Genomic DNA, 20,329 nt, shown 5'->3' with positions numbered 1-20,329 from the left:
ACCTGTCATAACTGAAAGCCCTGTCAATTGTGGAGACAACTGGAAAACCCTCCCCTTGACATAGAGTCTTCTCCTGGTGCACAGTGCTTCTCTCCCCCCTCCCCCCACTGGAAGCTCCTCTCAAAATTGTGGTGCCGACTGGTGACGGAGCCGCAGCAGAGGGAGGAAAGAGCCACATGCGGCTCCAGAGCCGCAGTTTGCTGACCCCTGACTTAGACCATTTGTGGCAATGTACAGATTCTAAGCTGATGACTTGCTTGACTCCCCCTCAGGCTCTTCCACTTCTACAATCACCTACATTAGAAAAATCTCACTAGACTGTTTGTCTTCCCTTGGGAAATAGCAGCTATAGATTTAAGGGATTGATCTCCCCCACAGACACTAAGCTGGAATGTCTGTTTACTCCCCATAGAGGGCCCCTCTCCCCTTCCGCTGGTGGTACCTTTTGTGGCCCGCTGGCAGCCAGAAGAGCTGGCAGCAGACTCAGACAGTGAGAAGGTTGGGAAGAAACATGGGCCGGTCCTGGGGGTTGAGGAAAGCTCAGACGAGGGCTCTGTGTCAGAGGCAGAGAGGGAGCTAGACAGCAGTGAGGCAGAGGAACAGCTGGAGTCTATTCTCAGTGTGGGCATGCACAGAGCTGCCAGAAGACAAGAACAACTAAGAAAACAGGGTTGACTTAAAAATAAAGCCACACCTTGGAGGTGATTGGCCCCTCCCATAGGAAACAAAAGAGGAGCGAACGGGAAGTGGGCTTTTGCAGGAAACAATAAGTTAATGTGGTCGTGTCAAGAGATAAAAGTTCTGTTTGTAACTATAAGAGATTCTGTGCCAAGTTTTGCCTTGCCCTGCGTTTGGAACTAGTTATTTGGCAGCTCGCCAAACAAGATAAGGTTTGTATTTGATAAACAACCCTCTGAAAGATTGCTTGCTAAGCCTTGTGGACTGTGAATGAAAGGAATTCACAGTCGTGTAAATAAAAGGGTTTTTTCCAGGACCAAGACTCTGCTTCTTGCTTGTTAAGGACGCCTGGGTGAGAACAGTACCACAACCAGTCCCAAAACTTTGTAAAAATGGCACTGGATTTCAATAGCATTTTCTGGATACCTCAAGTCACTCTTTGTCTTTTCATTTTATCTCTCTTTCAAAGGACCTCTACCTGTAACCAATGTTTCCATCTACGATTATAAACCATCACCTGAAACAGAAGTATTGTTTGAAATCCAGTATCCAGAGAAGTATAATGTTTTCACTCGGGTGAACATAAGTTACTGGGAAGGAAGAGAGTATCGGACAATGTTATATAAAGGTGGGTGGAAAATACATCTTAAAATCAAGACCAGAACAATGCCAGAACAATTGAGGATGTCTTTGTGTGTTGTTGCGTATATGTTCAAACAACCCTTTCATTTACATTTACTTATTGGGACTTAAAAGGAGACAATTATTTGTATTCATGCATGTATGTCTGCCCACATGTACAATAAGTAGATAAAAAAGCTACTCTTGCAAGTTCTCATTTTCCTTGCATTAACTCTTTCGCCATTTTATAATGTTAACTTTTAATATTATAACTTTTAACATTTTAACAGTTAACATTACATTTAACATTTTAATGTAATATTTGGCACCTAACATGTTGACGTTGTGTAGCGCCTTGCAAGAATTCCTGTTATTGATTACTGTCCTCAAGGCCAACATTTCCCCTCTTTCTATCCCATATCTGTCAGGATGCCTTGCAAAAAATATTCCTTTTTATTTTGTTAAGGGACTGCCTGGGATAGGGGATTTCTGTTTGCTATTTGTTAATATGTTAGTTTCCGAGATCCATCCTTCCCTTTCCGTGATCTTCCCTGCAGCTAAACCTTGCAAGTTATGTGGAACTATCATAGAGGCACTGGCTCAAAGTTACCTTGCTAAGGGTGGATTTGAACCTGAGTCTTCTAGTCCACATTCAACATCTTTATCACTGCACCATACTATTGGCTTAAAATCTTGGCTTTAAAAATTTGGCTGTTTTCCAAGCCTGGAGGCACTAAATGTATTAAGGGTCTTATTCATTGGCTTTATTGTTAACTGATTGACTATCTCAACTGTTGTGTATATTTATTTTGGAAGTTTTAATTGCTTTTTAAGTCATTTTTATAGTTTTAGAACTATAAAGTGTTGTTGATTGAGATTGGCAGCTATAAAAATTGAATGAATGAGTGAGTGAATGAATGAATGAATGAATGAATGAATGAATACATACATACATACATACATACCAGGGGTGGGTTTCAACCGGTTCGCAGCGGTCCCTGCGAACCGGTTGGTCGGCGAACCCGGAAGTAAGTAACTTCCGGGAACGGCGAAGGGCGCACCCGCCCGCCCGCACTCCTTACCCGGTTTTGACGAGTTCTGCGCTTCCACGCATGCGCAGGACGCATACAGCGCCTGCGCGATCCTCCAGGAGCAGCTGGAGCGTCGCACAGACGCTAGTACGCATGCGTGCACTGCGCGCGTGCACGAGGACACTGCCGGCCCTGTTCCAACTGAACTGGTTGGAACGGGGCGAGAAACCCACCCCTGATACATACATACATACATACATACATACATACATACATACATACATACATACATACATTGATTGATTTGCAATAAGTTAGCCAAATTTTCTTAACTCCCAGTTATTAATAACAACAATTAAGAGGCTTGAAGAACAGAACTAGGGATGAACATTTATATGAAAAAACCTGAATTTTCCCACTGGGAATATTGCTAGAATTTTCTGTTCTATATTTTGAAATGTTTTGGCTCGTTTTCAGGGTTTTAAACAAAAAAGAAAGTAGAGCCCGAAGCATAAGGTTTATCTCTTCCTGACAGAAGTAACTTGACAATCAGTTTTACGTGTTTGACTTATTTATACTCTGTGAAATATGTCCCTTCGCTAGTTGGCTTTCAAGAACCCCTTTCATGCAGATCATGTCAAGAAGATTATATCATCTCCTCTTTGAAATATTTGTTATCTCTCAGTTCATGTTGCCAGTTGTAACAATTGTGCCAGGTTTCAAGTTTGTTTCTTTGGCTTGAGCGTCTAAGGACTTATGACAACCAGAAAAAGAGAGGCGGAATAAGAGCAGAGGAGATTCAAATGTTACTAATAGTTTTAGATTCTTATTTAAATCTTCATGACAGTGACAAGCAGTTCTCCTCAGGAACTGTGAATTTGAATGAGCGAATTTAATGCGCGGCATTTATTTACCACTCCACAGATTTCTTTAAAGGCAAAACGGTTTTCAATCACTGGCTGCCTGGAATATGTTACAGCAATATCACATTTCAGCTGGTATCTGAAGCAACATTCAATAAAACCACGCTGGTGGAATACAGTGGGGTTAAGCATGAACCTAAGCAGCATCGGACAGGTAAGGTGACTTTGGGTATCTGTTCTGACCCCCCCCCTCGTTCCACACCAAAGCACACTCCGAGCCAGGGATAAATTACGGCATTTAATTAACAGACAAACAGGTCCTTGGCAGCAACCTAGCACAGACAAGCTTGGGCAGCAATAAACACAGATAAGGCTTGGCAGCAATCCAGCCTGCCAAGCTCATACAAAGTTCTCCGACATTCGATTCTGTGTTGACTTCTGCAAAGAGGGGCCTGTGCACAAGTAGCTTTTTATAGTCTGGAGAGGAGCCTAATGACCACCAGCTGAGTGCAATTACCTCCTGTAATTGCATAATTGTTCCTATTAGCTCTTTGATGGCGTGACTCCAGGAACAACTCACTACTGGCTTCCGGCTCACTCTCCCTTGTCTCCTCCCCACTGGTCCAAGGCTCAGGTGCCTCCTGTGGCCAACCAGCCTCTCTGCGCCCTGCTCGGAGTCGGAACCCTGTCCAGGGTCCTTCACATCTTCCAGAGCCGACTCATAGGGCCCCTCGCTGTCAGAGTCTGGTGGCAGCTCCAATGGCTCCTGCTGGGCCACAACAGGTATCTATGATTAGTAGGTCATTTTCCCCAGCCTAGTGCAGACCAGGCGTTAACTGCTAATTAGGATCTTCAAGAAAATCTCCTGCTTTCTCTTCTCTTTAGAACGAACTCAACAGGCCAACAAAAGTGTTCTAGGTATTTCTTGTCAGGTCTGTTTCCTGACCAAGTCCTTCCCAAAGAGCTGCCAGACAGGCTGTTAGCCCACAGATGCATCAGATGCTTCATGGGCAATACAAATTCAGGAATCATTTGAGCTATTTCCAGTCTGCTAACTGTTACACTGTACTTTCTGACAAGAACATCTCCCAGTGGTCAGTCTGGGAGAGAGGATTACATTTTAGCAGCAATCTCACCAAGGACATATTTCAAGGAAGACAAAGTACTACCTCTTGAGCATGCTCTCTGCACCAATTTTACATAATGTGATAAGGAGGTGACAAATGATGCCATTCTACCTTCATTTCCTTTCTCATCTCATCATCAGTCTATGCCTTGAAGAATTAAAACTAGGATAGGGTAGGGTAGGGTAGGGTAGGGTAGGGTAGAATAGAAATAGAATAGAAATAGAATAGAATAGAATAGAAATGGAATAGAATAGAAATAGAATAGAAATAGAATAGAATAGAAATAGAAATAGAATAGAATAGAATAATATCTATCTAATTGAAAATGAATTTGACTAAATCTGCAACCTGTTTTAAGGTTATGCAGGACATAAATAAAGCTGCAATATTAACATTTTTATTTCCAAGTTAGGCAAGAATGTTCTTTAAAGGTTTCTCACCATCTCACCATTCTTTATCGCAAAAACCCAACCACCGATTCATTTCCTGGGTCAGCTTAGCGCTGCCATCAAATGTTTATTTTATTTTCTCAGAATTTTTAGGTCAGCCTTCCTAGTCTGGCTCCTTCTAGATAGTTTGGACTATAATTCCCAGAGTCCCTAGCCCGCCTCTAGGAATTCTGAGAATTATAATCCAAGCCACCTAAAAGGCAGGCCGATGCAGAAAGGTTGCTATGGATATATCATCTGAGCAGGCTTTGAACTTTTGCTAAGGCAGAATTTTCTGCTGTTTTAGCTCAGCTGAGGCGTGGCAATCCACTCTGCCGCATGAATCAGCTGAGCTAAAAACCAAGGAAATATAGGACAAGGAATGACGGGAGTGGGAGGGCGGGGCCAGCCAGAGGTGGTATTTGCCAGTTCTCCTAACTACTCAAAATTTCCACTACCAGTTAACGCGAACTGGTCCAAACTGGCTGAATACCACCTCTGGATAATACAATGTTAGCTACTCAAAATAAGAAAAATAAGAAAATCTCTGCCCTGCTCTTTCATTTGGTATGTCTTTATCCTCTTTGCTTACTTTTGCTGTCTGCTGAAGCCCTCATCTCAGTTCAGAAAGCGGAGTGGTACAGCTCTCAATTACCCAAAGTTTGTCCATTCTGTAAATTATACTGTGAAATGGCCTGGCAAAGTGGCACGTAGAAATGAAGCTGAGAATCTAATGTTATTAGAAAGATGATAGGAAATCTTTCTGAAGTTATACCTCTTGGTAGATCCTATGCCACTCTTATGAAAGCTGTGTCCTCCTTCCTTCCTTCCTTCCTTCCTTCCTTCCTTCCTTCCTTCCTTCCTTCCTCCCTCCCTCCCTCCCTCCCTCCCTCCCTCCCTCCCTCCCTCCCTCCTTTCTTTCTTTCTTTCTTTCTTTCTTTCTTTCTTTCTTTCTTTCTTTCTAGGTGATGCATTTCCTTTACTGTTTTTATTTTAATGAACAAAGAGGGTTGGATTATACAGTTTACCAAGCCTCCGCTTAATCCCCTTAAGAGTTCTAGCAAATATCTGGAAAGGTGGCTGCATTTGGTTCAATCCCGTATGCAGAAATGGGCAGGTTGTACTGGCATGATTCTGTAGAGAAAAAAAAATCAAGAGGACAAATCCAAATTAATCCTTAAATCGCTTTTGAAAATCACTGCCTCAGTTTGATGGTAAGCTGACTAGCTGCTTAAAGCGAGGCATCCCCTGGGCAATGAGCCCTCCTGATCAGGGGTGGGCTTCAAAAATTTCAGCAATGGGTTCTCTGCCTGGTTGCTGGGAGGGCGTGGCCATGGTGGTTGTGGCCTAGTCAGCCTCCTGCACCATGGCGGCATGTGTGTGTGTGTTTTCGCCTTCCCCAGGCGCTGAAGGCTTTCCTTGAGCCTCTGGGAGGGTGAAAAATGCCTCCCCCAAGCGCTGGAGGCCCTCTGGAGGCCGGAAACCCACCCATTTCTGGCCTTCCGGAACTTCAAGAGGCTCTTTTTCCCCCTCCCTGAGCCTCCGCGCGGGCCCTGCACTTACCTCGCATCTAAAATGGGCCGCATGGGAGGGGAGGGGCAAGGTGGGCAGGGTCAACCAGAGGTGGGATTTGGAAGTTCTCCGAACCGGCCATAATGTTAGCTACAGGTTCTCCCGAACCTAGGCAAACCCATAGCAGCCCACCCCTGCTCCCGATCCCACAAACCTAGGGCGATAATTGAATGTTAGTAATATGCCTCCTGATCTTTTTCAGTTCCCTATCCACCGCGAAACGTTTCTGTACAAATTGTACGCAAGAATAGCCATGAGAACTGGGAAGAAGAGCACAGTGGGAATTCCCCAGAACAAACCTTCATGGAAACCCAGAATGTTATTGGGCAGGAAAAAGTTACTCCTATGTCGGATGAGATATCTGAGATCCCAACAGTGAACGCTTCCTATATTTGGCCTGATTATCCCGCGAACAGCAGTGATTATGAAAGCACATCCCAGCCTGATTGGTGGACTAATGAATCTGAGGATGAGAATGAGTTTGTTAATGCAGTGCCAAGGGATTATGAGAACCTCATCCCAACTGTTGAACTCGGAAAACCTACTTCGGGAACTCCATCATTCCTTCCAGTGCAAATGGTGTTGAGCTGGTTACCTCCAAAGCTGCCCACAGTATTTGATGGCTTCCACATTCATATTAAGAGAGAAGGTAACTTTACAAGCAACATAAATCAGAATGCTGGCCCTGGAAGTTTAAGCTAAGATGCTGAGCTTGTCGATCAGAAAGGTCGGCAGTTCGGCGGTTCGAATCTAGCAACTAGCACATATGTGCAAGAGGAACCTTTACTTTTACCTTACGGTTCTAGACTGCACATATCAAATTATGTTTGTCAAAGATATGTAGGTAGAGACTTTCTTTCCACATAATTGGATTTTACTTTAAGAATAACTTGATTAAGGCAGCCCTGAAACCTATTTGGCTTCTTTTGATACATAACAAAGTTCTACTTAACTATTGTCTTAGTTTGACTTATTGTTCTTAACTGAGAGGTTCCTTGTTTCTTTCAAAAGTATAATTAAATATGAACATTTTTAAAATATGTTTTGACCTGGGTGGTTTTGTTATTTTTGGAGTCTAGACACTCCCCCCCCCTTTTAATCTGGAAAACAATTGGGCCATAGTTGGAAAATGCCTTCTTCGAATGTTCGATTGTCTTCAGTTTTATGCTAGCTTGAATGGATTCCTTGATAATTAGTTCAAGGGAATTTGCTCAGTTGAGAATTTGTAGCCTCTTGGCTACAGCCATTCCCAATTGTTGGAGAGAGATATCCTAAAAGGTAAAAAAAAAAAAAAAAACGCAAACTAGCACTCTTAAGCATTTAGAATAGTAGACATTTTTTTCCAGAATTGTTTCAATTGCAGTTTAGTCTCATATATCATCTCCTATCTTGATTTAGAGAACTTCACGGAATTCCTGACAGTTGGAGAAGACGTTCATGAACTTGTCACTGATCTAAAAGAACCAGGGAAATATACCTTAACGGTTACAACATTTAGCTCCTCCGGATCATGCGAAGCGCGGGAAAGCCAATCTACCCAAACCCTTCGCTTTTATATTAGTAAGTTTAGATATTCGTATGGTCTCTACGGGTAGCTGTAAAAAATTACAGTCATTTTCTCACTAGTGATTTACAACACCTTATAGCTTCATCCAGCTATCTTCGTGGCAAGATAAAGTGTCTCTTCATGATGATTTATTGGTATAGCAATGGTTGGATGATGCTGTAACACACTATAAATCACTAATAAAAAAAATGACCTATAGCTAGTTAATGTTCTGGTTCATCGGTGATAAATATTCTTTCTATTTTATTTGCTTGTGTTCGGTATTTATTAATTTCCATCCCATCCTGCTATCTACCTGAGCCGTAAATAGTCCTGGGAACAACATGAACTGATGCAACTTCCTTTGCATGAGAAAACACTCGGCATGTGTTGCATCTTTATAATATTTGCTTTCTTTGCAAGTAAAGAATAAATACCGTGTTTCCCCCAAAATAAGACAGGGTCTTATTTTCTTTCGAACCCCTCCCCCCAAAAATAGGCACTTGGCCTTATTTTTGGGGAGGTCTTATAATTTTTGAGGTACAGGAGGAGGAGGCGAGCATGGTCACCTCATGGCTGCTGCTGTGTTGCAATATTTTCAGGGAGGGCTAATTTTTGTGGGAGGGGTAATTTTAGTGCATGTGCTCAAAAGCCCGATTGGGCTTATTATCCAGGAAGATCTTATTTTTAGGGAAACAGGGTACTAAAAAGTAATCATACTGGACAGCATTGGAGCAACTTTCGGAAGGTACTGTTTTACTCTGATCCATCTCCGAAAGAACTGTCTGCTCTTTCTACCCAACAGTCTCTCCTTTTCTATTATATCATCCTCTTTCTTTTCTTTATTAATTCATAATATAAAATACAAAAGAAAATAGTAGGAGAATAAGAGAGGGAGAAAGAAGGGAAATTATAGGGAAAAGGGAAAAAAGAAAGAAAAAGTGTTAATTTCTGACTCCCTTTAGTGCAGTAGAATACAATAATAGCAATAGCACTTAAACCTATAGACTGCTTCGTAGTGCTTTTAAAGCCCTCTCTAAGAGGTTTACAGAGTCAGCCTATTGCCTCCAACAATCTGGGTCCTCATTTTACCCACCTCAGAAGGATGGAAGTCTGAGTCAACCTTGAGCCTGATGAGAGTCGAACTGCCCAATTGTAGGCAGCCAGCAGTCAGCAGAAGTAGCCTGCAGTACTGCACTCTAACCACTGTGCCATCACTGCTCATTAAGCAGAATATGGTAATAACATCAAACTTCAACTTTCTCCTTTTTATATAGTAGTATAAATTAGCCATGTCTATAACAAATAACCTATCTAATCGGTAAAACTCCAAATCGAAGTTTTATTTCCCTGCCACCTCAAGCACAAAGTCCAGAAGCGGTTTCCAATTAGAAACGAAGGTAATTCTATTTTTTCCCCCTTTAATCAAAAGCAGTCAATTTAGCCATCTCTGCTAACTCCATCAACTTTTCTAGCCATTCATCCCTGGTGGAAATCAAAGTGTCTTTCCATTTTTGTGCATACAGTACTCTTGCTGCTCTCAACACTATATAACATCAAACTTCCAATTTTTTCCCAACTGTTTTTCCATTAAACCCAAAAGGAAAGTTTCTGATTTTATCTTTATATAGCCTCCTCTTTCTTACACAGACACACACCCTTCCTTCCTTCCTTCCTTTCTGCTCAGCTAGAGGATTCTCATTCTGATGGCTATCTCATTAAGGAACCACAGAGAAATGATTGAAGGACCATCTTCTACCTCCAATCAGAATGATGCAGTTCCTTTAGCTGGCAGGGCAGGAGAAGTGGCAAATTGGATCTTGTCTGCCATCTGCTGCCTTCCCATTTCATCTCCCAAACCAACCACCACTCTTTAAAGTGGCTTATCATACTAACAAAGGATGTGGTGGCTCAGTGGCTAAGACACTGAGTTTGTCGATCAGAAAGATCGGCAGTTCGGTGGTTCGAATCCCTAGTGCCACGTAATGGAGTGAGCACCCGTTACTTTTCCCAGCTTCTGCCAACCTAGCAGTTCGAAAGCATGTAAAAATTCAAGTAGAATAAATCAGAACCCCCTTTGGTGGGAAGGTAACAGCATTCTGTACTCCTTCGGCATTTAGTCATGCCAGCCACATGACTACAGAGAGGTCTTTGGACAGCGCTGGCTCTTTGGCTTTGAAATGGAGATGAGCACCGCACCCTAGAGTCGGGAACGACTAGCACATATGTGTGAGGGTAATCTTTACTTTATCATTCTAACACACTCTCTATGACTTGCTCCGAGAATGAACAGAAGATATACATTGCAAAGGGCTGCAGCATCTGCTTGTGGGCATGCTTGCAGAATATCCTTAATCTTACTACTGAATTTACCAGGTTTATATATATAAAATACCCTGAACCCAAAGCTAATCGAACGGGCTTGGTTTACATAACACCTTAAGTCCAAATCTTCAAACAAAAGAAGGCTAAAACACAGGTAGTCCTTGACTTACAACCACAATAGAGTCCCAAATTTCTGTTGCTAAGCAGGACAGTTGTTAATTGAACTGTGCTCTGTTTTACAACCTTTCTTGCCACAATTGTTAGGTGGATCACTGCAGTTGTTACATTTGTCTGGCTTCCCCATTGACTTCGCTTGCCAGGAGCCATAGTGGCGCAGTGGTTAGAGTGCAGTACTGCAGGCTACTTCTGCTGACTGCTGGCTGACTGCCATTCGGCAGTTCAAATCCCACCAGGCTCAAGGGTGAGCCTGGTGGGATTCCAAGGTCAGTAAAATGAGGAGCCAGATTATTGGGGGCAATGTGCTGACTCTGTAAACTGCTTAGAGAGGGCTGTAAAAGCACTATGAAGCGGTATATAAGTCTAAATGCTATTGCCATTGTCAGAAGGTCGTAAAAGATGATCACATGACCCTGGGACACTGCAACTGTCATAGATATGAGTCCATTGCCAAGTGTCTAAATTTTGATCATGTGATCATGGGGGGGGAGTGGATGCTATAATAGTTGTATGTGTGAAAATTGATCATACGTCATTTTCTTCAGTGCCATTGTAACTTTGAATGGTCATTAAATGAACTGTTATAAGTTGAGGGCTACCTCTAATAATGTTTTTCATGTAAATGTTGGGTGATTTTAATTGATTTGGTTAAGCATGCTGGGGAAACACAACTAATGTCTTACTTTAGGACTCCACAGAGCAAGTCTTATTGAGTAGCGTAGCTGACCCAAGATTGTGTAGTAATGTTGTGTGGGATGGAAGCCATAGTTCTTTCCTCTCACTCCAGATCTTTGTGGGTCACCTCTGTGTAACCATTCTTGGCATGTTACATTGATATTTACCGACAAAGACATAAGGGAGACTAGTACAGATCTATTTCAAGCTATTTAGCTCTCATCAGCTAGACATACCCTAATCTCTCCCCTGGTATAGCCAACAAAGCAAAGAGAGCCCATGGGTTAGAGGTTAATACATCTAACTAATATGCAAGCAGCCCGGATTCAAATCTCAGAAGGGTATGGCTAGCTGATGAGAGCTAAGTAGCTTGAAATAGATCTATACTAGTCTCCCTTATTTCTTTGACGGTAAATATAAATTCAACACAAAATTAATTTCTCACGAAAGCAACTGCCTGCGAAGCCTCCTGGATTGGGGCTGAAAGGCGAAAGCAGTAGCAGTATGCTGCATCCCATATTTGGATAGACTAGGTTGCCCCAATAGACCAATCTCACCGGAAAAAAACACTCATTCTTGGCATGCTAAGAAGGAGCCGAGGTGGCGCAGTGGTTAGAGTGCAGCACTGCAGGCTACTTCAGCTGACTGCAGTTCTGCAGTTCAGCGGTTCAAATCTCACCGGCTCAAGGTTGACTCAGCCTTCCATCCTTCCGAGGTGGGTAAAATGAGGACCCGGATTGTTGTTGGGGGCAATATGCTGACTCTGTAAACTGCTTAGAGAGGGCTGAAAGCCCTATGAAGCAGTATATAAGTCTAACTGCTATTGCTATTGCTATGCTAAGACTGGAGACAACTAATGTTATTTCAGCCAGGGAGAAACACAACTATTAACAGTGACCATCATCATTTCTGGCTTCTGATGGTATCTTAGGTCCTACAGGAGAATTGATAGAAGAGCTGACAGAAAAGCCTCAGAACGTTGCGGTGACTGTGCTGAGCACCACAACAGCCTCTCTGTCTTGGACAACTTCCCAGGAGGCCTCTGGGAGCAACACTACCATTGTGTCCATTGTTTCCTTGACGTGCCAGAAGCAGAAGGAGAGCCAAAGGCTGGAGAAACATTATTGCACAGAGGTAAGAGGCACACATTTCTTCTGTCACCTTGCCGATATTGGTCTGGGCGCAGATTTCATCAGCGTCAGAGTGGGCTTTCTGAACTTAAATAGGCTTAACTCAAACACAGTTAACTTGTTTTGTTGATTTCGTGTCTGTACTCTGAAGGTAACCTTCAGGATTGCAAATGATGGTGGGATTCAATTTTTTTTACTACCGGTTCTTTGGGCGTGACTTGGTGGGCGTGGCAGGGGAAGGATATTGCAAAGCCTCCATTCCTTCCCCACTCCAGGGGCTCTGATGAGGACTCTGGGTCGGAGGCAGAGAGGGGGCCAGAGCCGTATGCCAGTTATCAGCTGCCTTCAGAGTCAGACATCAGTGAGGCAGACGAACAGCTGGAGCCTGTTCCCAGTGTGCGCATGCGCAGAGTTGCCAGATGAAAGGAACAACTAAAGATCAGGTGTCAACTTGGGAGTAAGGCCAGACGATGAATGGCCCCTCCCAGAGGAAATGAAAGAGGAGCGAAAGGGGAGTGGAGTTTGCAGGAGACAATTAGTTTGCTTAATTAAGGAGCCAAGGTGGCGCAGTGGGTAGAGTGCAGTACTGCAGGCCACTTCAGCTGACTGCTATCTGCAGTTCAGCGGTTCAAATCTCACCGGCTCAGGGTTGACTCAGCCTTCCATCCTTCCGAGGTGGGTAAAATGAGGACCCAGACTGTGGGGGCAATATGCTGACTCTGTAAACCGCTTAGAGAGGGCTGAAAGCCCTATGAAGCGGTATATAAGTCTAACTGCTATTGCTATTGCTATTGCTATTGCTATTAATTGGTTCGTGACTCTCCGAGACTCCTTGCCAAGTTTTGCAGATATCTGCCTGTCAGCTCTCCAAGCCAGATAAGGTCTGTGACTGTAAATCCTCATTTGAAAGACTTTGCCGGCTGTGAATGAGCAGAATTCACAGTAAATTAATTAAAGGGGTTTTTGCTGGGACAAGGAGTTTTTTTCATGCTCTTGCGAAGCCTTGGTCAGAACATTCATTTAGCAACCCTAATAAACCTGGTAATACAATTGGGTATGGCACATTTAACAACCGCCTTGCTTAGCAACAGAATTCCTGGTTCCAATTACAGTCGTAAGTCAAAACTACCTATGCTGTGAATGAACTGTCCCTTTAATTAGCATGTCCAGACGTGCTTACTCATACTAGCCTCTTCCTTGTGTTCTCCACAAAGCCACAAGTTCTCTCTTTGCTTTGAGTGAGCCTCGTGTGATAAGGAGCTTCCCGCTATGATCGTCATTTCCTGCTTTTACCTTAACTTGCCCAATCTTTGCTAGACACTTCACAATGCCAGTCATTCTGATTACTGTGCGTAAATTTCTCTTGCTGTTGCCTAAATTATACACTTATTTTGTTCCAAAGCAAGCTAAGAAACTCCAGAAGTTGGAGGGTGGTGAGGGAGGATGAAGACAAATCAAAATTTGTCCAGCAAAGATGACCTATAGAGCAGGGGGTCTCCAACCTTGGCAACTTGAAGCCTGGTGGACTTCAACTTTGAGAATTCCCCAGCCAGACACAGAGCCCTCATCAGAGCCTTCCTCAGTCTCCAGGACTGGCCCATGTTCCTCCCCAACCTCCTCACTGTTTGACTCTGCTGCCAGCTCTGCACAACAGGTTGTAAGTTGAGGACCTACCTGTACAGCATTGTTAGTGGCTTTTATTCTCACCGATCCTTCCTTCTTTGGAATCTGACCTGCATCCACTTCAACCAGCAACATCTGTCCATCAAGAGATCAGCCTGGGTTTCAAGGGCACCATGCCGAGGTGGCGCAGTGGTTAGGGTGCAGTACTGCAGGCCACTTCAGCTGACTGTTATCTGCAGTTCAGCGGTTCAAATCTCACCGGCTCAAGGTTGACTCAGCCTTCCATCCTTACGAGGTGGGTGAAATGAGGACCCAGATTGTGGGGGCGATATGCTGACTGTGTAAACCGCTTAGAGAAGGCTGGAAGCCCTATGAAGCGGTATATAAGTCTAACTGCTATTGCTATTGCTATGCTCTCTCCAGAGTTACGGTGATCAGATAACAAAAAGAGGCAAGTTTGGGTGCTGAAAATGGGCAGGCAAGTAATGGCGTTTTCACGACTTGGCACAATTCCATGTAGTAAAGGCACGAAATCTGTACAACGCAGAAGTCTTTGCAATGGAATTGGGTAGGAGAAAGCAGTGTGCTGATCTGTTTCTCTCATTTGCCTTCTGCCAGTTGGAGTATCTAAACAAAGTCCAGATGGCCCTATCCATATTTTGTTTAGTTTTATATGTAAACAAGGAACCCTGGCTTATTTTTCCCAAAACAAGTTGGAATTAAGAGCCAGGAACAACCCGTGATCTTGGATTACATTTAATTACGAGAATAGCTAGAAAGTTTTTGGCCCTGTGCCAAATCTACCCAGCTTTATTTAGCTGCCCCCACTGATAGGAATAGCAAGTGGGAGCCCTGGATCAGTAAGTCCTGACATGTCACTCATTTCTAGTTAACCCAGAATTCTTTGCAAATTCTGGTTTAGCAGCAAATGCTAAGATGGGCAGTTAATTAAAGATACTGCTATGCTAATTTCTTTAATTGAAAGAATGCATCTCCACCCCATTCTTAATTTGATCAACTTTCTTCTGCTTAAGTATTGTCCAAAACTTATTTTAGTTATTTAATCACGTGTATTTATATCCTGCCTTGGGGAAAGGGAGGGAGGGCGGAAGATATTTTCAACTTAGTTCATGGTATAAAATACAAAAGCAGATGATAGGACAGAAAAAGGAGGGGAAAGGGAAGAAAGAAGTGTGGAAGAGAGGGGGGGAGAAAAAAAGGGCGTTGACTTCCAACTCCCTCTGCTACAGTAGAATAAAGCATTAATAGCAATAGCTATAGCTTTTAGACTTATATACCGCTTCATAGGGCTTTCAGCCCTCTCTAAGCGGTTTACAGAGTCAGCATATTGCCCCCAACAATCCGGGTCCTCATTTTACCCACCTCGGAAGGATGGAAGGCTGAGTCAACCCTGAGCCGGTGAGATTTGAACAGCCGAACTGCAGAACTGCAGTCAGCTGAAGTAGCCTGCAGTGCTGCATTTAACCACTGCGCCACCTTGGCTCCCTCAATTTGAACCTCAATTTGTTGAACCTCAATTTTTTTTTACTTTTCCATAATAGTATAAACTAGACATTTCTATAATGACAAATCAATCTAATTAGTAAAACCCAAAACCAAAGTTTCATTCTTTCCCCACCTCAAGCATAAAGTCCAGAAGTGGTTTCCTAATAGAAGCAACAGTGCTTATATTCATTTCTTCGATCAAAACAGTCCATTTAGCCATCTCTGCTGACAGATCAACTTTTGTAGCCATTGTATCCATGATGGGAATCAGGAAGGCTGTCCCCTCTTCCATGATCTCATTAAGGGGAGATCTTCAACAGTCCCTCTCTGGAAGAAGATCAGTGTCTTTCTTTGCAAGGCATTGCCTGATAAATTCCATTGTGCTGATGTTTCTAAGTGAGTGCTTCTGACTCTTGATGCTTCCTTTTAAATGGTTGCAGCAGAAAGTCCCATACCCTTGATTCTATATACCATATTTTTCAGAGTACAAGATGCACCTTTTTCCCCCCAAAAGAGGATGAAAATCTGGGTGCGTCTTATACACTGAATACAGCATTTTTGGCCTCCTGAAACCCCGCCCCGCACATTCCATTTTTCTCAAAAATGGACACACAGAGGGTTTGGGAGGCTTGTACAATGTTCCTGGGGGCTGGGAAAAAACAAGTGAAAAAAGGCCCATTTTTCACAAAAATGGGGGTGTTTTTGCTTTTCCAAGCCCCTAGGAGCACTCTACAGGCCTCCCAAAACCTCTGCACAACCAATTTTTGCAAATAATGGGCCCATTTTCGAAAAAAAACAGGCCCATTTTTTGCCTCCCCAACACCCCCCCATGCATCACAATTTTGCCCTCCCTGGCCCTCAGGAGCACTCTGCAGGCTTCCCAAACTCTCTGTATGCTCTGTTTTTCACAAAAAGCGGGGCGTGCAGAGGGTTTGGGAGGCCTGCAGAGTGCTCCTGCGGGACAGCCAGGGCAAAACCTTTTTTTAATTTACCTCTTCAATATCTTGGTGTGTCTTATACTCTGGTGCATCTTATAGTCCGAAAAATACGGTATAACGTTTATATAATTTCTCAGTTTATAAAACCTCAAAAGAAATAAATATACTTATGGCCATATTTTATGGAAAAATACATTTGCTATTTTGCACGTTAGCCCTCATTCATTCATTCATTCATTCATTCATTCATTCTTCTCATGTTACTACACTTAGGGAGATCCAAACCAAGGAGGCTATAGAAAATGGTCATGGGTACAGACCAGTCGTGGGTTGTAGGCGGTACGCCCCAGTACGGGCGTACCAGAGCCTGTCTGGAGCACCGGATACCGGTACGGTGCTCCGGAGGGCCCACCCTCCCGCACGAGCTCCTTACCGGTCTTTTAAGTTTTCGGCACTTCCAGCATCTATGTGATGCTCCGCTGAGCAGCTGGTGTGTCATGGAGGCGCTAAGATGCATGCGTGCGCTGCGCGCATCCATGTGGATGCAGCCAGGCCTGTTCCAACAGTACTGGTTGGAACGGGATCCGGAACCCACCACTAATACAGACTGTCCTGTGACAATCGCAGGGGATGCTTTGGATTAGCTCAAAACCATTACCTAAAATTTTGAAAGAATGTCTCGAGCATCCTAAGAACGAAATAAAATTAAAGTGTCTTTCCTAGAAGATTTGGAAAATGTTAAGGTGGTGTAACGTTCCCGTGGTTCGTCCATGAGGCCAATATGGAGAAAAGACAGGACATGATCTTTCTCGGGATGGAGCGACCCAGATTGGGGGCCTGAGAGCCCCTTTTATTGAGATAGAACAAAGGCAGGAGGAGCAATAGCATGTGCTTAAAAACAGCCTGTAAAAGTACAATTTCTAATCTACTACCCAGGGAAGTTCTGTCTATATATGGTCAAATCCAGGGCGTCATTGGTAGGGCACATCTCAGAATGTTATGTTATGCACTATCAGGATGTTATGGCGTTTTAGGAGTTTGTTTTCTCCTGTGTGGTTCAGCGTGGCTCTGCATCAAGACCTGTTATGCACTGGGCCATGGGTGACCGCTACGTCTACACAACAAGGTGAATTTATCCCGGCCTTAGTACTATATGAGTAACCTCCCTCTTATCACTCGAGCAACTTTTTTGCTCTTTCTCTTCTCTACCTTAAAGCAATACCAGCTTTATTTAAACACATAGCACGGGTTTTAACATGTCCTTACGTCTACCCTTTCTCATTTTTCTAGGTGAATTCAAGCAGCGGTTTTATCGAAAACCTCGTCCCTGGCGCTCAGTACCAAGTGGTCATTTACCTACAGAAAGGACCGCTGGTTGGGCCGCCTTCTGACCCTGTTACGTTTGCTATTGGTAATGTCCGTGCACAGGTGTCTCTTTGGTTGTTTTCGCAGATTGGGAGCCAGTTTTAATGTCCAGGAGCCATGTCATGGAAGGAATTAATTGGCTTTGAAGGCACAACATGATCATGTTACTGAGTTAATTAGATATTTTGGTCAATACAATGCACTAAATTTTCAATTAAGCAGATGGTCTGAGATTGAAACATATTAAGCTGGAAAAAAAGGAACTAAGGCTGTTAGTCTGAGCCAGGGGTGTCAAACTCAACTCCCACGGGCTGGATCCGGTCCGCAGGGTGCTTAAATCTGATCCGCGGGACTGGCCTGGAAATAGCAAAGGACCAGCCTGCAGTGCCTCTGGCAGCCAAAATGGAGCACAGGGGGGGGGCTCATGTACCCCCCCACACCTTGTTTTGGCTGGGAGGGTGCTGCAGGAGGCCGTCCAGGCAAAAAATGGGGAACAGGGGGCTCGTGCAGCCCTCCTGTCCCCCATTTTGGCCAGCAGGGAACTTACTCATGTGCTCCACATGCCTTGTTTTGGTCTGCAAGGTGCTTCAGGAGACATCCATCCCACCCACCCACCCCCAAGCAGGCCTGCAGAGAAGAACTACAATGCTGATCTGGCCCCTGAAGAAATCCAGTTTGACACCCCTGGCCTAAGCTAACAAAGCTAGCTAAGCATTGCATCTTATAAAACTGCAGCTGGTCAATTTCGGACTACTTAAGGATTCGGTGTAAACCTAGCCACTGGCTATCTTTGAGTTAGTTTTTTCTGCATGGGATTTATTTCACATAGTGGAGAATTTACAGATAGTCCTCAAATTACAACCATTGTCCCAGAAACTATACAAAGTTACAATGGCACTGAAAAAAATATATCAACCACCTTACTTAGCAACAGAAATTCTGTTCCCAATTGAGGTTGCAAGTCAAAGATGAAGGAAGACAGTCTCTCGTATATATTATCATATGTTCTTTTAGGAAAGGTAAGATAGAAAGGGATGCTGTGGCTCAGTGGCTAAGATGCTGAGCTTGTTGATCAGAAGTTTGGAAGTTCAAATCCCCAGCGCTGCATAACGGAGTGATCTCCCGTTACTTGTCCCAGCTTCTGCCAACCTAGCAGTTCGAAAGCATGTAAAAAATGCGAATAGAAAAATAGGAACCACCTTTGGTGGGAAGGTAACAGCATTCTATATGCCTTTGATGTTGAGTCATGCCGGCCACATGACCACAGAGACGTCTTCGGACAGCACTGGCTCTTCGGCTTAGAAACTGAGATGAGCATCGCCCCCTAGAGCCAGAAACGACTAGCACGCATGTGCGAAGGAACCTTTAACTTTATCTAAGATACAAATATAACAAAATTAAAAGTAGAATAACTCTTCACAACTCAGTGCCCTCAAGAAATTCTGAATGATGGCTCCCGCCATCTGCTGATTTATCTTGGCATGATGGGGTTGGGGGGAATCAACTCATCAAGTTGGAAAAATCTGGGACGCATCCATGTTTATTTGGAATACGTGACAATTTCTCTATGTGCAACAGCTTTCCATTTCTGTTTTACAGTGCCAACCGGGATCAAAGATTTAACCCTTTATCCTTTGGGACCCACAGCTGTGGTCCTCAGCTGGAACAGGCCTTACCTTGGTGTTTTTCGGAAATACATTGTAGAGATGTTTTACTTCAATCCATCCACCATGACTTCCGAGTGGACCACGCACTACGAAATAGCAGCAACCGTCTCGCTCACTTCTTCAGTGGTAAAGTGAATTCAACGTACAATTCAAATATTTCTAAACAGACCACCCCCACCCCCACCCCAACTAAAATATTCTACTGCACATAACAATGGGGATTATATAATCCGATAAAAGTCTAACTCGTATAATTGCTGAGAGAAAAAACAATTTATTAGGGCTATCCAAAAGCAATATGAGTATGAGACTAGGGCAGGGATGTCAAACTCAATTTCATTGAGGGCCACATCAGGTTTGTGTTTGACCTCGGGGGAGGGGGATGAGTGGGCGTGGCCAGAGTGAGCATGGCCAGCATGATGTCACTTGGCGCCTGTGGTCGCCAAAGTGCTCTGCCAGCGAAAACGGGCTCCCGAGCTCCGTTTTCAGCTGTGACGGCCTCCTGCAAAACTCTGCCAGTGAAAACTGAGCTTAGGAGGGCCCCCGCAGCGCTTGCAAGCTCTGTTTTTGCTTTCAGAGGCACTGTCCTTCGTTATTTCCAGGGCAGCCCTGCAGACCAGACCAGATACAGCCGGAGGGCCTTGAGTTTGACACCCCTGAACTAGGGCATTCAAGATGGTGTTTAGTGACCATCCAAATTAAAGAGAAAAATACATGAACTGGCTGAAATGTTTCCCGATTGCTTACACCATTGGGAAAGTATGACCAGGCATTCTCACATTAGCTATTTCAGTGGCTATGATGCTGAGCTTGTCAATCAGAAAGGTCGGCAGTTCGGATCCCTAGCACCACGTAATGGAGTGAGCTCCAGTTACTTGTCCCAGCTTCTGCCAACCTAGCAGTTCGAAAGCATGTAAAAATGGAAGTAGAAAAATAGGAACCACCTTTGGGGGGAAGATAACAGCAATCCGTATGCCTTCAGCATTTAGTCATGCCAGCCACTTGATCACAGAGACGTCTTTGGACAGTGCTGGCTCTTCAGTTTTGAAACAGAGAT

General features: G+C 43.9%; 1 protein-coding gene across 2 annotated transcripts in view; it reads left to right on the top strand.

Moving 5' to 3' along the window:
- The window catches only part of PTPRO (protein tyrosine phosphatase receptor type O), a 174,688-nt gene that overhangs the window by 95,796 nt on the left and 58,563 nt on the right, over nt 1-20,329 (top strand). For both annotated transcript variants that reach the window (XM_087722843.1, XM_087722842.1), the window contains exons 3-9: nt 1,148-1,306; nt 3,255-3,407; nt 6,523-6,969; nt 7,719-7,880; nt 11,975-12,177; nt 17,531-17,651; nt 19,205-19,398. In XM_087722843.1, coding sequence (XP_087578969.1) covers nt 1,148-1,306; nt 3,255-3,407; nt 6,523-6,969; nt 7,719-7,880; nt 11,975-12,177; nt 17,531-17,651; nt 19,205-19,398 — 1,439 coding nt within the window. The remainder of the gene's footprint in view (nt 1-1,147; nt 1,307-3,254; nt 3,408-6,522; nt 6,970-7,718; nt 7,881-11,974; nt 12,178-17,530; nt 17,652-19,204; nt 19,399-20,329) is intronic.

Source organism: Thamnophis sirtalis, unplaced genomic scaffold (assembly GCF_051295495.1).
Source record: "Thamnophis sirtalis isolate CommonGarterSnake01/CBP01778 unplaced genomic scaffold, rThaSir2_p1.2 scaffold_9, whole genome shotgun sequence".
Lineage (NCBI taxonomy): Eukaryota > Metazoa > Chordata > Lepidosauria > Squamata > Natricidae > Thamnophis > Thamnophis sirtalis.
Note: the sequence above shows the minus strand (reverse complement) of the source record. Positions and strands in the feature narration are given on the sequence as shown.